We start from the raw sequence: 16,298 nt of genomic DNA, 5'->3' as shown, positions 1-16,298 counted from the left end.
TTAGTTGCTCTGCAACGTGTGGGATCTTCCTGGACCAGGGATCGAACCCGTGTCCCCTGGGTTGGCTGACGGATTCTTAACACTGTGCCACCAGGGAAGTCCCCTTTCCTGACTTTAGATTGTGAGCATTTCCCCCTCATCATTAAAAGCTCTCTACAGACTTACTTTGGAATGGCAATAATGTAAGTCTAATACCAAGGCCATGTCTCGTGTAACCCCAAATATTTTTATTCTGTCAGAATAAAACGCCTTCCTGAATCTTGGCTGGTTGCTGTGTTCGCTACATGTGACACTTGTCACGTTACTGCAGTAGGTTGTCTGCCTCCCATGCTTGGGGCCAAGATGGGGGGTAATAGGAAGGGATAAAATCTGGCAGACAGAGAAATCTAGGGAGAGGACCAAGGCTAACCAGTCACTGGAGATCTTTAAGTGAAACTTAAATGCCCAAGTGGGATTCCTTTTATGAAACTTTAATTAAATAAACTTCCTGGGTGTAAGCCACATCTGCTCCTGGTTTCTTTAGGGGCTCTGGGAGTGGGTAGGAAGTGTTTACATTCGCCTCGTCCTAATGTTACTCTCAGATCGCCAGGCTAGGAGTGAAAGAAAGGGTACCAGCAAATCCATGCCTGGTCAATTCAAAGTATTTGCTGACAGATGGCCAATAGGCAAATGAAAAGATGCTCAATATTGCTAATTATGACAGAAATGCAAATCAAAACTACAGTGAGGTATCACCTCACACCAGTCAGAATGGCCATCATTAAAAAGTCTACAAATAATAAATGCTGGAGAGGGTGTGGAGAAAAAGGAACCCTCCTACACTGTTGGTGGGAATGTAAATTGATACAGCCACTATGGAGGTTCCTTAAGAAACTAAAAATAGAGCTACCATATGACCCAGCAATCCCACTCCTGGGCATGTATCTAATTCTAAGATACATGCACCCCAGTGTTCATAGCAGCACTATTTACAATAGCCAAGATATGGAAGCAACCTAAATGTCCATCCACAGGTGAATGGATAAAGATGTGCCATATATACATATATATACACACACACACACTATATATATATTTATGTGTATATATATATACACATTATGTATCTATATTTATGTGTATATATATATACACACACATTATACATATAATGGAATATTATTCAGCCATAAAAAAGAATGAAATAATGCCATTTGTAGCAACATGGATGGATTTAGAGATTATCATATTAAATGAAGTAAGTCAAAGAGAGAAAGACAAACGATATCACTTATATGTGGAAATAAAAAAATGATACAAATGAACTTATTTATAAGACAGAAATAGACACACAGACATAGAGGACAAATTTGTGGTTACCAAAGGGGATGGGGGTGCAGAGAGAGAGATAAACTAGGAGTTTGGGATTAATAGATACACAGTACTATATATAAAACAGATGAACAACAAGGACCCACTGTAGAGCACAGAGAACTATATTCAGTATCTCGTATAACTGATTCACTTTGCTGTACACCTGAAACTAACACAACATTGTAAAGCAACCATGCTTCAATTTAAAAAAATTGTTTAAAAAAATACTTGCTGAGCAGCAGCTTCCAACAGTTAAGTCAGTCAGCGAGCGAGGCCCTCTAGCTGTCCCCTCTGGAGTAGGTGGCCCTGGGGCCTGCTGGAAGGAGTGTGAGCGATGACGGCCTGCAGGAGTCCCTGGGGAATGAGGTTGTCATACGGCCTCTGAGTCTCATCTTTGTGTCTGTCACCTCTCACTGCCCTCTGATTTAGGGGAGGGGGGCCCTGGCAGACACACTATACCTACTTTGTGACTGCATGCATCTCCCCGAGGGTGTGTTCCTGTGCCTTGTGCAATGACGGCTGAGTCGCCGGGCACAGGTCTGAATGCATTTCCCAGGCAGCTGGCATGATGAAAACTGTCTCTTGGTTTGAAAAAGATAATCTTGTTAAGAAAGTGGTCTCTGTTCCTACTGATTTTATGTTTTGTGTTGAAAATGGAGATTGTATTTTATCAAATGTTTTTAGGAAAATATTGACCCAAATGTAAGGTTTTTCTCATTTGACTTACTACAGTGTATTTTCTTAGCTGCCCCTTACATCCTTGTAGTCCTGGATATGCCGTGTCGGGGAGGAAGAAATTTTCCTCTACTCTTCTAGGTTCTTCTGGCTGGTCTCAGAATTAAATTGACATGAGACAGACGAACAAGAGAAAGTCACACAAAGTTTAATAACATGCATACATGGGAGAGACCAGGAAAACTGAATAACTCTCCAAAATGGCTGAAGCCCTCACTATACATACTATTCAGCTAAAGACGAAAGAGGATGTTGGGAGAGTGGTTTAGGGCTTCAAAAGGGAAGAAGGCCAATTCACATGGAGATGAAAAAGTAAATGTTTGGTAAAGAAATGATTGATGGGTCACGCAGAGAAATTGGGACACAGAATTTTAACAAATAGACTTTGCTAGATTCCTCCCTGTCTACACACCTAGCTCAAACTATAGTTATCTATGGTGATGGCTCCCATCCTGGAACAGGTCCTCTATCTACATTTTTTACGCAGTTAGTGGGAAGGTCAAAGTTTCTTCCTGAGTTTTTTGGGCCTTAAGTGTCTTCAGCTTGAAATAATCTGCATGCCAGAGATATTTTGGGGTGGCAAATTTTGTTCCCCACAGATCTATTGGTTGTGATACTTTTTTTTTTTTTTTTTTTTTTTTTGCGGTACGCGGGCCTCTCACTGTTGTGGCCTCTCCCGTTGCGGAGCACAGGCTCCGGACACGCAGGCTCAGCGGCCACGGCTCACGGGCCCAGCCGCTCCGCAGCATGTGGGATCTTCCCGGACCGGGGCACGAACCCGTGTCCCCTGCATCGGCAGGCGGACTCTTAACCACTGCGCCACCAGGGAAGCCCTACTGCCCATTTTTTAATCAGGTTGTTTGTTTTTTTAAGTATTGTGCTGTATGAGCTATTTATGTATTTTGGGTATTAACCCCTTATCAATCATATCATTTGCAAGTATTTTCTCCCATTTAGTAGGTTGTCTTTTCATTTTGTCAATGGTTTTCTTTGTTATGCAAAAGCTTTGAAGTTTAATTACGTCCCTTTCATTTATTTTTGCTTTTGTTTCTTTTGCCTTAGGAGGCAGGTTCAAAAAAATATTGCTGCGATTTATGTCAGAGTGTTCCACCTACGTTCTCTTTTAGGAGTTTTATGGTTTCAGATCTTACATTTAGGTCCTTAATCCATTTTGAGTTTATTTTTTTTGTGTATGTTATGAGAAAATGTTCTAATTTCATTCTTTACATGTAGCTGTCCAGTATTCCCAGCACCACGTATTGAAGAGACTGTCTTTTCTGTACAGTATATTCTTGCCTCCTTTGTTGTAAGTTAATTGACCATAAGGGCATTGGTTTATTTCTGAACTCTCTATTCTGTTTCATTGATCTATATATCTGTTTTTGTGCCAGTACCATGCTCTCTTGATTACTGTAGCTTTGCAGTATAGTGTGAAGTTTGGGAGGTATAACCTCCAGTCTTTGTTCTTTTTCTCAAGATTGCTTTGGCAATTAGAGGTCTTTTGTGATTCCATACAAATTTTAGGATAATTTGCTCTGGTTCTGTGAAAAATGTCCTGGGTATTTTGATAGGGATTGCATTAAATCTGTAGATTGCTTTGGGTAGTGTGACAATTTTAACAATATTAATTCTTCCACTCCAAGAACATGGGATATCTTTCCATTTCTTTGTACCATCTTCAATTTCCTTTGTCAGTTTTTGTAGTTTTCAGAGTATAGATCTTTCACCTCCTTAGTTAAGTTTATTCTTAGATATTTTATTCTTTTTGATGCTATTTTAAATGGGATTGTTTTCTTGCTTTCTCTTTCTGATAGTGCATTATTAGTGTATAGAAAAGCAACAGATTTCTGTATATTAATCTTGTATCCTGCAACTTTAATGAATTCATTTATAAGTTCTAATAGATTTTTTTTTTTTTTGGTTTGGAGATTTTAGAGTTTTCTATGTATAGTATCATGTCTGCAAATAGTGGCATTTTTACTTCATCCCTTACAATTTGTATGCCTTTTATTTCTTTTTCTTATCTGATTGCTGTGGCTAGAACCTCTAATACTATGTTAAATATAAGTGGCTAGAGTGGGCACCCTTGTCCATGATTTTAAAGGGAAGGCTTTCAGTTTTTCACCATTGAGTATGATGTTAGCTGTGGACTTGTCATAAATGGCATTTATTATGTTGAAATATATTCCCTCTATACCAACTTTAAGGAGAGTGTTTATTGTGAATGGATGTTGAGTTTTGTCAAATGCTTTTTCTGCATCTGTTAGGATGATCATGTAATTTTTATCCTTCCTTTTGTTAAAGGGGTGTATCACAGTGATTGATTTGCAAATATTGAACCATCTTTGCATCCCTGGAATAAATTCCACTTGATCATGGTATATGATCCTTTTTATATATTGCTGAATTTGATTTGCTAATATTTTGTTGAGGATTTTTGCATCTATATTCATCAGACATAAGGTCCTGTAATTTTCCTTTTTTGTAGTGTCCTTGTCTGGTTTTGGTATCAGGGTAATGGTGGCCTCTTAGAATGAATTTGGGAGTGTTTTATCCTCTTCAGTTTTGTGGAATAGTTTGAGAAGGACAGGTACTAACAATTCTTGGTATGTTTGGTAGAATTCCCCCTTGAAGCAGTATGGTCATGGACTTTTGTTTGCTGGGAGTCTTTTTTAATTACAAATTTAATTTCATTACTTGTGATCAGCCTGTTCAGACTGTCAATATCTTCCTGATACAGTCTTGAGACTTGTATTGGGTGGGCCAAAATTTCTTTCTTTTTTTCCATAAGATGGCTCTAGTAGCACTTAGTTGTCTTTTTTTGTTAGATTGTATGTGACAGCTGTCATATCAGCATGCATTTAAAAAAAGACATCAAAATTGGTGAATTTTTGTGTAGCCACTTTAATAATGTAGATGGAAGAAAAAAGCAACATTTTTCACATATTATGCTTTATTATTTCAAGAAAGGTAAAAATGCAACTGAAATGCACACACGGTTTTGTGCAGTGTATGGAGAAGGAGTTGTGATGGATGGAACATGTCAAAAGTGGTTTGCAAAGTTTTATGCTGGAGATTTCTCTCTGGATGATGCTCCATGGTCGGGGAGACCAGCTGAAGTTGATAGTGATCAAAGAGAAACAATAATTGAGAACAAATCAACGTTCTACCACGCGGGAGATAGCCGACATACTCAAAATATCCAAATCAAGCGTTGAAAATCATTTGCACCAGCTTGGTTATATCCATCGCTTTGATGTTTGGGTTCCACATAAGTTAAGTGAAAGAAACCTTCTTGACCGTATTTCTGCATGCAATTCTCTGCTGAAACGTAATGAAAATGTTCTGTTTTTAAAACAAATTATGATGGGCAATGAAAAGTGGATACTGTACCACAATGTGGAACAGAAGAGATCGTGGGGCAAGTGAAATGAACCACCACCAACCACACCAAAGGCCGGTCTTCATCCAAAGGTGATGTTGTGTATATGGTGGGATTGGAAGGGAGTCCTCTATGATGAGCTCCTTCCAGAAAACCAAACGATTAATTCCAACAAGTACTGCTTCCAATTAGACCAACTGAAAGCAGCGTTCGACAAAAAGTGTCCAGAATTAGTCAACAGAAAACGCATAAGCTTCCATCAGGATAATGCAAGACCACGTGTTTGTTTGATGACCAGGCAAAAAATGTTACAGCTTGGCTGGGAAGTTCTGATTCATCTTCTGTATTCACCAGACATTGCACCTTCAGATTTCCATTTACTTCAGTCTTTACAAAATTCTCTTAATGGAAGACAGTAAAAGGCACCTGGAACAGTTCTTTGCTCAAAAAGATAAAAAGTTTTGGGAAGATGGAATTAGGAAGTTGCCTGAAAAATGGCAGAAGGTAGTGGAACAAGAGGGTGAAAACATTGTTGAATAAAGTTCTTGGTGAAAATGAAAAATCTGTCTTTTATTTTTACTTAGAAAACCGAAGGCACTTTTTGGCCCACCCAGTATATTTAGGTGCTCTTGTATTGGGTGCTGAAAAGACCAGCAACCTAGACACTGATATTGATATTTGATAAAATTATGGCTGAAAACTTTCCAAACCTGAAGAAGGAAACAGATATCCAGGTACAGGAGGCACAAAAGGTCCCAAACGAAATGAACCCAAACAGGCCCACACGAAAACATGACATAATTAAAATGATAAAAGTTAAAGAGAGAATTCTTAAGACATGCCACTTCCTTTTGCAGAAAAGGAAAAATCAGCCTTTTGGGGTTCCCCTGTATATAGCTTTTTGTTTTTCTCTTGCTGTCTTAAGAATTCTGTTTCATTAGTTGTTTTTTTCAGGGTTTTTCTCTTGCCCTTTCAACTGAAACAAATTCCTCTGTCTTCTCATTTTGCTTAACTTTCTCTGTCTCTATGAAATTAGGTGAAATGGTTACCTACTGTGGTCTTAAAGGGGTGTCCTTGTGTGGGAGCGTCCTTATACAGTCTGCGTGTGCCCAGTGGCTTTGGTGGGAGAGCTGGATCTGACATGAACACCAGTCATCTTTCCTCAGAGTGTGCTGGGAGCTATTACCTTGGTAGGAGGTGGGGCTGGACATGGAAGGGCTAGAGCCAAAACCAGGTGCCAGCGAGGACGTGAAGTAAAGGGAACTCCTGTGCACTGCTGGAGTGAATGTAAATTGGTGCAGCCATTATGGAAAACAGTATGGAGGTTTCTAAAAAAAATTAAAAACAGAACACAATATGGTTCAGCAATCCCACTTCTTGATATATAACCAAAGAAAATGGAATCTGGTTCTCAAAGAGATATCTGCACTTCCTTGTGCATTGCAGCATTAGTCAAAATAGTTGAGATACGGAGACAAACTAAGTGTCCACCAGTGAATGAATGGATAAAGGTGTGCCATATATACACAATGGAATGTTGCCCAGCCATGAGAAAGAAGGAAATCCTGCCATTTGTGACAACATGGATGAGCCTTGAGAGCATTATGCAAAGTGAAATAAGTCAGACAGAGAAAGACAAATACTGTAAGGCTTCACTTACATGTGGAATCTAAAAAAAGCTGAACTCAGAGAAACAGAGTAGAATAGTGGTTGCCAGGAGCTGGTGCGGGGGTGGGAGAAATGGGGAGAAGTTTGTCAAAGGGTACAAACTTTCAGTTGTAAGGTGAGTACGTTCTGGGGATACAATGTACAGCATTGTGACTATAGTTAAAAATATGTATTATACACTTGAAAGTTGCTAAGAGATTAGATATTGAGTGTCTTCACTACACACACAAAAATGGTAACTATGTGAGGGAGTGGAAGTGTTAATTTCTCTTCTGTCGTAGTCATTTCGCAATAGATACATGCATCAAATCATTGCACTATACACCTTAAACTTACACAATGTTATATGTCATTTCTTTCTCAATAAATCTGGGGGGGAAAAGGGAAAAATATTCCTGTTAAATTCACCTAGGCTGTGACAAAGTTCTTGGTAAGATACTGGTCAGAAAATGTAATGTGTTTTTGCCTAGAAGCAAAGCTCTCATGATAGGTCTTTGGGACTCTCCCTGGTTTCCTATTTGACCTGTGAGGTGTCCAACCATAGCATCCAACACCAAGTCCAGATAACGCAGCTCCACAGGACCCAGTGATCCCACATGACGTTGCTCTCCTGCCTCCAGAGACAGACATTGGTCCAACCAAAGCCCCGTATATCTGAGAATTTTGTTCAACAAAGAGTTATTGTATCACCTTGCATCCTTCAGCCATCAGGCTAAATGCTGGGGCTACAAAGATGCATAGGACAGAGGTTTTTGACCTTGAGAAGCTCATGACCTGGGGCACAAGATGATCCTGGGCACAGGGCAACTTGTGGAGGAGTTTGTCAACAGTGTCAGCCAGTGAGATGAGTGTCTTAACATAAGGATGTACAAAGTGCTCTGGGTGCGTTGGGAAGGCTCTGCATGGGGGCTCCAAGAAGGCTCCAGAGAGAAAGTGAGGTGTGAGTCCCTTCTTGAAGGACCAGAAGTTTGCTCAGGCCAAGAAGCAGAAAAAGCCATTCTTAGTAAAGAGAACTGTGAAGGCAGAGAGGCGTGAAAGGGCCTGGCAGAGGTGGAGACAAGTAAACAGCTTGAGAGTGAAGGCTGCCAACGGATGGTGACCTGCAGACAGATTTCGGTGTGGCCACAGAGCGGTTTATGAATTTGAGTCACATTTAGAAATGGAGATATTTCATGAAAAAGTCCAGATTTTCTGCTTCTCTTGAAAAAATGGAAAATCGGGCCACCTTGCTGGATATCAATTATGGGCTGGAACTGAGACATGATCGCCCCCTTCAGAAGAGGTCTGTGCACCCCAGTTTATCCCAATGTCCACCTCCCATGCCAGATGCAAACTACTCGTGGGCATTTACGCTCCCATCCAGCAGTTGCACTAATTCCCGTTAACAGCTTCACTCCTGATGGCATTTGAATTTTTAGCCTCCGGTTAAGCATCCCTGGAAATTAAAGGGCAAGGTGGAGGTTGGGGGGGGCAAGATTGGCAGAGTTAAAACTGGCAACTGTGGGGAGCCATTACCACCCCAGAGCAGAAGGGACAAGGGGAGGGAGTGGCGTAAATGAAGTGTGGTGAGAGCTGGAAGGAGGAGGGGCCCTGAGAGCCTAGTGCTGGGGTGTAATTATTGGAGACACAGCACTGGAGCAGGAAGGGAGGGGGGTTAAAATACCTCCGTCTCAGAGAAGTAACAAGAATTTATTGTACAGCACAGGGAAATATAGCCATTATCTTGTAGTCATTTTAAACGGAGTATAATGACTTTATAAAATTTCATATAATCTATGAAAATATTGAGTCACTATGCTGTACACCTGTCACTAATAAAATATTGTAAATCAAATATAGGTAAATTTAAAAAACAGAAAAGAGGGCTTCCCTGGTGGCGCAGTGGTTGAGAGTCCGCCTGCCGATGCAGGGGACACGGGTTTGTGCTCCAGTCCGGGAGGATCCCGCATGCCGCGGAGCGGCTGGGCCTGTGAGCCATGGCCGCTGAGCCTGCGCATCCCGAGCCTGTGCTCCGCAATGGGAGAGGCCACAACAGTGAGAGGTCCACACACCGAAAAAAAAAAAAAAAACAAAAAAAAAATTGCCCAAAAAAAAAAAAAAAAAAACAGAAAAGAATTGCACCATAAAAACAAACAAACAAACGACCCCGCTCTCCTCCAGGGCCTCCCACTAGCTGAACCAGAAGCCATTGGGCAAGAGAGCCCTACAGAGGCTGTCCATAGTCGGGCACTGGGCAGAGGACGGTGGAGAGTGTATCTGGGAGGGCACTAGTACATCTCGGCACGTGGGGATAGAGAGGGAGCCAGAGAAGGCCCTCTCATGAGAGTTACTGGATCTGTGGTCCCTGTATAGGGACCCTCCTGAGTATGGTTAAGCCACAGGGGCTCTAAAGACAGCAGGTGGGAGGGAAGGGGGCTGGGCAGGGCCTGAGATGCCCCTCCATCACCGAGAAGCTCTGGGAGACCATAAGACCCACAGCAGGACAAGGGGAGGACAGAGGCTGAAGTCTGGGCTCAGAAAGACTATTGCGGAAGGGTGCTGTGTTAGGTGGAGGTTTGGAGGGCTGGGGTAGCCCGTGGACTCATGGGCAGGAGGTGGTGGTCAGGATACTTAGAGGAAGACTGGCCCCAAGGTCTTCCGGCTCCTGTTCTAGTTCACCAGGCACCCACTGTGTCCCTGGTGGCCACCCAGTCTCTGCTTGATCACTCTGGTGTTAGGGAGAACAGTAGGTGGCTCTGGAACAGGAGGTGGCTCTGATGATGAGAAAGACCCTCTGATGAGCTGAGGTCAACCTCTTTGTCTCTGGCCCTGCAACTTGAGGCCACAATGAACACCTTCCTACGTCCAAGGAGAGTTTTCCTCACCCCTCTAGGTCCTTAACCACTTCTAAAGGTGGTGTCCTGGGACCATGACCCTCTGGATGTGGCCCCTTTTGCCACTGGCTCTCTGGAAATAGTTCTCATACAATCTCCCCTCCTCATGCCTTTTTTCACCTTGGATTGAATGTCGCTGGAGGATGGGGGAGTGAGGCCTCCCTTGAGTCGGGCAACGTGTCAACGGCATTTAGGACAGCACTAGATTTTTTTTTTTTTTCTTGCGGTACACCGGCCTCTCACCGCTGTGGCCTCTCCCGGTGCGGAGCACAGGCTCCGGACGCGCAGGTTCAGCGGCCATGGCTCACGGGCCCAGCCGCCCCGCGGCACGTGGGATCTTCCCGGACCGGGGCACGAACCCGTGTCCCCTGCATCGGCAGGCGGACTCACCACTGTGCCACCAGGGAAGCCCCCAGCGCTAGATTTTTTTATTCCAAGGATCAGGCTGAGCAAGTGGGAGTTTATAAGTTTTACCTCAACAGCTCCATGAGCTAAACGGGCCGGAGCTAAATAGGCAGGGACTGGAGGTTTGGAAAGAATTAGTACCGCCCTAGAGTGACACAGCCAAAAGCAGGGCTGTAGCCAAGCCCAGGTCTTCACCTCCGGGCCTCCTTCCACCACGGGGACCCGGAGCCCCTGTGCTCTGTTTGGGGGGCTTCTTCTACAAAGGCAGGTGGGAGCGCGCCGCTGCGTGCTCTGCCCTGGTGGGACAAGGTTTAAATGATGCCAGCTCTTTACAGCACAGTCCTTCTGAGCTGTCACATTTCTAGACCCGAGGAATCCTTCCCTGGAACAGGCAGGGCAGACCAGCCCAGGGAGTGGAGCCGTTCCCTTGCCCAGTGCTCAACTCCACTCCCCTGACCCCCCATGAGAGGGGCTCCCCTGCCAGACTTGGACTTGCCCTGGAGGACTTCATGGCAGCAGGGGCTCCTCCCGTCCTAGGGCACCTGTTCAACTGCACATCAGCGCCTGAAGCTTCCATTGAGGTAAATGTCCCTGGAGAGGATTTTTTCCCTCTCCTGTTTACTTTTCAGTATCAGTGTCACATTTTCATTCCCAATTGCAAACTCTGGCTCCTGAAAAGCCGTTGCCCAGTTGTGCATACCCTCAAGCATCAGCTACATGGTACTCCTCAGGGGGCCCTGTTCCCACACATGTTATCTCACTTCTTTGCTTTAGATGATCCCACTTGAAAGGAGGTCCAAGCCTCCGTTTCCCCAGGGCTAACATCTGCTGGATATTAAGGGATACTTAAGCATGGACTAGGGTGGGACGCCCTGGATGGGTATCTCAGCTCCAGGCATGAAACCTCTCCTGTGCCATGTGCTCCCTGGGGCTTGGCATACTCCAGAGGGCAGTAGGGATTGGATTAGAATCACGGGGAGAGATTTTTAAAAGATGCTCAAGCTCCACCCCTACAGATTCTAGAATTCAACTGATCTGGGGTGAGAGACACTAGCTTAGTGGAAAAGGCATTGCTCAACCCAGGGGTGTGTGACCACGGGCACTTCCTGTTTCTGGAGGTGAAAGGCAGAGGCAGAAAGCTCAGGGCCTGCAGAGCGAGTCCTGTGGATGGCCAGTGTGGAAGAGGGAGTTTCAGAAGATGGGGAAAGAGCACTGGGGCTAGAATTCCAGGCTGCTGCTGGGCAAGGAGCTCCCAGCTAGAGGGGAGGCAAGGCTAGGTCACACCCCAAGGCCGGGCCAGGCAGGAGTCAGGCATACAGCAGCCAGGCAAAACAGGGGTCTGAAGTGTGGGCCGACAGCATCCCCAAAGGCTGGGTGCTAACGATCCAGACCATGGATTCAAGCTGGCAACTGCAAGTCACCTGGAGAAATGAGGGAAGGTCTGGCTGATTCCAAGTTCATGGGGGCTTTTTCCTGGATGGGTCCTCCGAGTCCTATAGCACAGTGGTTCTCGAACTTGAGCATGTATCAGAATCATCTGGAAGGTGGAGGGGGCATGGGGCATCTCGAGAGTTTAATAGGTTTGGGGTGGGGCCTGAAAATTTGCGTTCCTAAGACGTTCCCAGGTGATGCTGATACTGCTGGTCTGGGGACCACACTTGGAGAATCATAGCTGTTAACACATACTCTGTACCTTAGAATTTCGGGCATTATTTGTATTTTGGCTGGAATTAGTCTGGAATTATTTTCTGCATGTCAGTCAATCTCAGCCAGATTTTGATTCCTTTGGGGCAGGGATTGTATGTTTCATCTTTTCTTTCACACCAGTTAGTGTATTGTTGGACACATAGTAAATGAAATACTCATATATTGAGAAGAACTTCAGGGAATTTGGTTTTTCCAAGCAGACAGGGATCAACTAAAGTTAATTTTAGGATTCCCACATTTGCAAAAGAGCATCTAGTTTTTTCTCATCATTCACATTTGCGGAGGAAAATCTTAAATGTGCTTCAGCCATCTCCCAATCTCATGAAAGAAAAGCTCTAGTCTTGATTTAGGAAAAAAAAGAGTTCATTCCTTCATCCTTCCAAACAAGGTACAGTACAACTGAACAACAATACACGTTACTGAAAAACACAACTGCATTTTACATTGCTCACTACTCTTTAAATAAGTACAATTCAGACATTAAGGAAAAGAACTGCTAATCCCATTAACGCATTACAGAAATCAAAATTAACTTACCACACAAAATAAATTAAAACATTAAATATTAACCTTTTCAGTGCAACATATACAGAAGTCAGAGTAACAAGTTCTAAAAAAAAAAAAGCATCAGGTTTGTTATAATAAGATAATGAGAAGTTGAACACTTCAGTAAATTATTACACTAGGAAGAGGGGTTGTGTTCAGTACTATGTGTGTGTTTGCCGTGAGATCTTTTAGAAAGCCTGGTAAAATCAGTGGCTCCAGAGAACAGGTCTTATGTTAGAACATTAAGAACAAACATATGTGTTCATCTTGTTTCTGTGATGTCCCCCTTGGTCCTGGGCTTTTGAATCATCCCCTGCCCCCTCCTCAGCTGAGCAGGTTGGCAGGAATCAAAGCCCAGATCCTACTAAGGGGTTGGGGCCTCCTGAGCACTGTTCCTGCCAAACCTGCCTGGAAGAGTAGTCATAGCCAGCGGTTCTCGTGCACCGAGGCAGCCCAGACCCGGGAAACCTGAAGATGCCAGACACTTTCTCCACCTGCACAGACCAGGCTCCCAAGAAGCTCTGGAAGCACACCTCCTCCCTCATCAATACGGATGGGGGAATGTCAATCCCGCCGTCTCCTTTCATGGCAGATAGACTCTGGGGACATTATGCCCCCCTTCTCTGCTGGCACACAATAGCAAACTCATATCTTGCTTGGTTACATGTGTATCCAGATGTGTGTTCCAGATCAGGATTGGCCGCTGTCTCTCCTTTCATTAGCAGAAGACGTTTCCCGCCAGTATGCTTAAAGAAGTCACAGCCTGTAGAGCAGTGGGAAAATCCAGGCCCCACAAAAGACTTGGAAGCACCCCCTCCCTTTTTTTTAAATGGGGGCTTTACATTTCTCCTGAGACAGACATTGGAAACGGCTGTGTTCCCCGCCCCCAGGTGTGTGTGGCCGCTTACCATGTCAGATCTTGGGAATGATTCCCTGATCGTAATGAACTTGGCTTTCTAAAAAGCAAGGAAACATGGGGAACCTATGGAGATGGATTAGGAGATGATTTTTAACCTGAAAAGGGGGTGTTTTTACAGCTAACCAATGCCAAAGAAGTACCAATGCCATTAATGGCATAGGAATCCAGTGCTTGTTGGCCATCTGATTTCTAAGAGAGAAATCACTAAAGAAGCAAGGTTCTCCTATCCTGGAGCATGGACAAAGGTCCAACCAGGCCTGCCTTGACCCCACCTCTGCTTCCAACTCCCTTCAGACCTGCTGGTTTACAGAGGACTGTTTTGAGAGGCACTTCTAGGATGGCACGCATTTGAGCTCATTCACTGCATGGTTGTACAGGCACAAGGAATGGGGCACCGGCAGCTGTGACTTGCTGGACTGGAGCATTCAAAGACCCTAAATATGAGGTCCCCACAGGGAACAAAGAAGGTTCCCTCTGCTTCCATCCTTATATTCTCACCTCTGCAAAGGCTCTTGGACACCTGAAGACTGGACACTGATCCTTCCACTCAGTAGGTGAACAAAGCCCCACGAGACATTCTCAACATCAGTTCATACACTTTCAAGGCAACCAGACCTCAAAGAGCCTCTAAAAGACTGAGTCAAGATTGTCCTAAAGTAAAAATGTGATCTCAAGTTAAAAACAAGTGATGCTACTCCACTTTCATTAGTCTCTCCGAACCGGGATCAGACTTTCAGTAGAGCCTGATGAGAAAAGTGAGTGCAAACTGGGGTCCACAAACCAGTGTCAACTGCATTGGTCTCCTATGGTCAAGCCTCAGCCCACAGATCTGCCGCTGTAGGACCAGCCTAAGGAATGCGAACTTAGGCGTATTTTCTTTTATGACTAAAACCCGGGAGCTGTGGTCAGTTACACTGCTGGCGAACGGACCCCATTTCTGCTACGGGCGCTTTGGGTGTTGCATCATTCAATAAAAGTGCCAGAGTTAAGACACGTGTCATATAATTGTCTCAACTGTAAGAAATACAGAGAAAAGTCACGGAAGTAGACATACTGGGGCAGAAGAATTCGAGGAGGACAAAATGACCTGGTAGGAATTTCAAGCCAACTTGACATATTTTAAAGGTCCCTTTCACGATGTGAGGCGCTACAGGCACTGAAGGGTTAATAGGTAGAAATCGTCCATTTTTCAAATATTAGGGAATAAGAGTTCCCTCACATATGGAGTCTACATATTATTTCATTGTTTCCCATTTCCAAATTTTAGTGACAATTCCTAGGCATGAGCTCCCACCGTGCAGTTGGAGGGAACTAGAATTTCCCACAGGCAGACCCACTGGGTTGGAAAGCACCCAGGAGAAGAATTTCTCCTTCCCTGAGGGAAAAGTGAGATCCACGCGGTGGAGATGGCTTGTTAGAGTTTTTGTTAAAAAAAAAAAAAACACAAAAACACGGCATCCTGGATGGAAAAGAAAAAAAAGGTCACTGGAATATTTCTCCTAATGCTTAAAAATAAATAGGAAAGTTCAATTTCTCCCTTTCAAAATAAAACATCAACTGAGTAGCAACATGGAAAATAAGTGACTGGTCCCCCTTCACGGATGCAGCCCCAAATGCCCGCGGCCCTCTGTTAATGCTCTAACAGATTCTCAGAGGGCCCACTAGACAGTTAGCATGTTTAATAACAGAGCGGGGTAGTCTGTGTTTCCCCCATGTAGAGGCACACACAGGCATTCTTCCTCTTCCTTGACAAGATGCCAGATCTCCACTGCTAGATTTGTTAACTTTTCAACAGGAGTGTATCCTGGGGCGTTTACTAGTTTTGTGTATTAAATGGCATGACCTCTGAACCCCAATCTTTGCTCCCATCAGCAACTCATCCTCTGTCCATCTCCATCTATCCTGGTGGTTTTTCCCAAGCTTTAGCTGTTCCAAAGAGACCGGACATTTCTAATCAGTCTAACTTTTTGGCTAGCAATACATACATCATTAATGCAGACGTCTGAAAGGGTTTTGAGCTTTTTACACTGACTTAAGAGATTAAAAATAACACCATCATCCATCTAATAAATAAGAAGTTATCTCTGAGGGGGGCAACAGCTCGGGAAGGTGTTTAACATCATGTGTCTGTGGAAGATATCGGGCTGGTTGAGGGTTTTGTGGACAGAGGACAGACATGGCTCCTCTCACACTGGTGTCTTCACGTAGCAAAAAGCAGTTATGCCTTTTTCCACCTTCTTCCCCCATAAGCGGTAAGAAAAAAACTGTAACAACTAAAGGAATCTCCAGTGTCAGGCAGGATGGCGACTGTTGTGGGGAGATGGGCCCATGAAAAAAAGCATAGCCTGGCATCCGCGACTGGCAGAACACACCTACACACACCTGGACACAGATGCCAACGCACACAGCTCATTAGGTAAACAGGAGGTCCACCCCGTGCCGTTCATTTCTGACCAGTCTTTAGACTGTGGTCCGCTTATTTCTTCTCCAGGTCACACTGGATAACCCCAAGCAGACAGAGTTGTGGACAGAGTTTTGAATGAAGGCCCACAAAAGACAAAAAGCCCACACAGGCGAGGGCAGGCAGAGTAGGAAAGGTCTGCTGGCCCGTCCCAGGCAGCCCTCACCGTGCCATCCTCAAGAAGTCCTTTCTTTCTCAGGCTGCCGCAGGCCATTTGGAAGAACTCCTCCTCTGGGCTCTTCAGACCAC

At 44.3% G+C, this 16,298-nt stretch overlaps 1 protein-coding gene across 5 annotated transcripts in view; it reads right to left on the bottom strand.

The window, feature by feature from the left end:
* Nucleotides 1–16,298, bottom strand: part of TGFA (transforming growth factor alpha) — a 130,704-nt gene that overhangs the window by 11,228 nt on the left and 103,178 nt on the right. For 3 of the 5 annotated variants that reach the window (XM_024756391.1, XM_024756390.1, XM_024756392.1), the window contains one exon: nt 12,469–16,297. In XM_024756391.1, coding sequence (XP_024612159.1) covers nt 16,290–16,297 — 8 coding nt within the window. In that variant the 3' untranslated portion in view covers nt 12,469–16,289. Of the gene's footprint in view, nt 1–12,468; nt 16,298 lie in introns of those variants that run through there. The other 2 variants (XR_003004701.1, XR_003004700.1) reach the window with 1 other exon arrangement.

This window comes from Neophocaena asiaeorientalis, unplaced genomic scaffold, assembly GCF_003031525.2.
Source record: "Neophocaena asiaeorientalis asiaeorientalis breed wild unplaced genomic scaffold, Neophocaena_asiaeorientalis_V1.1 scaffold303, whole genome shotgun sequence".
Classification (NCBI taxonomy): Eukaryota; Metazoa; Chordata; class Mammalia; order Artiodactyla; family Phocoenidae; genus Neophocaena; species Neophocaena asiaeorientalis.
The sequence above is the reverse complement of the archived record's forward strand: the minus strand, read 5'-3'. Positions and strand labels throughout refer to the sequence as shown.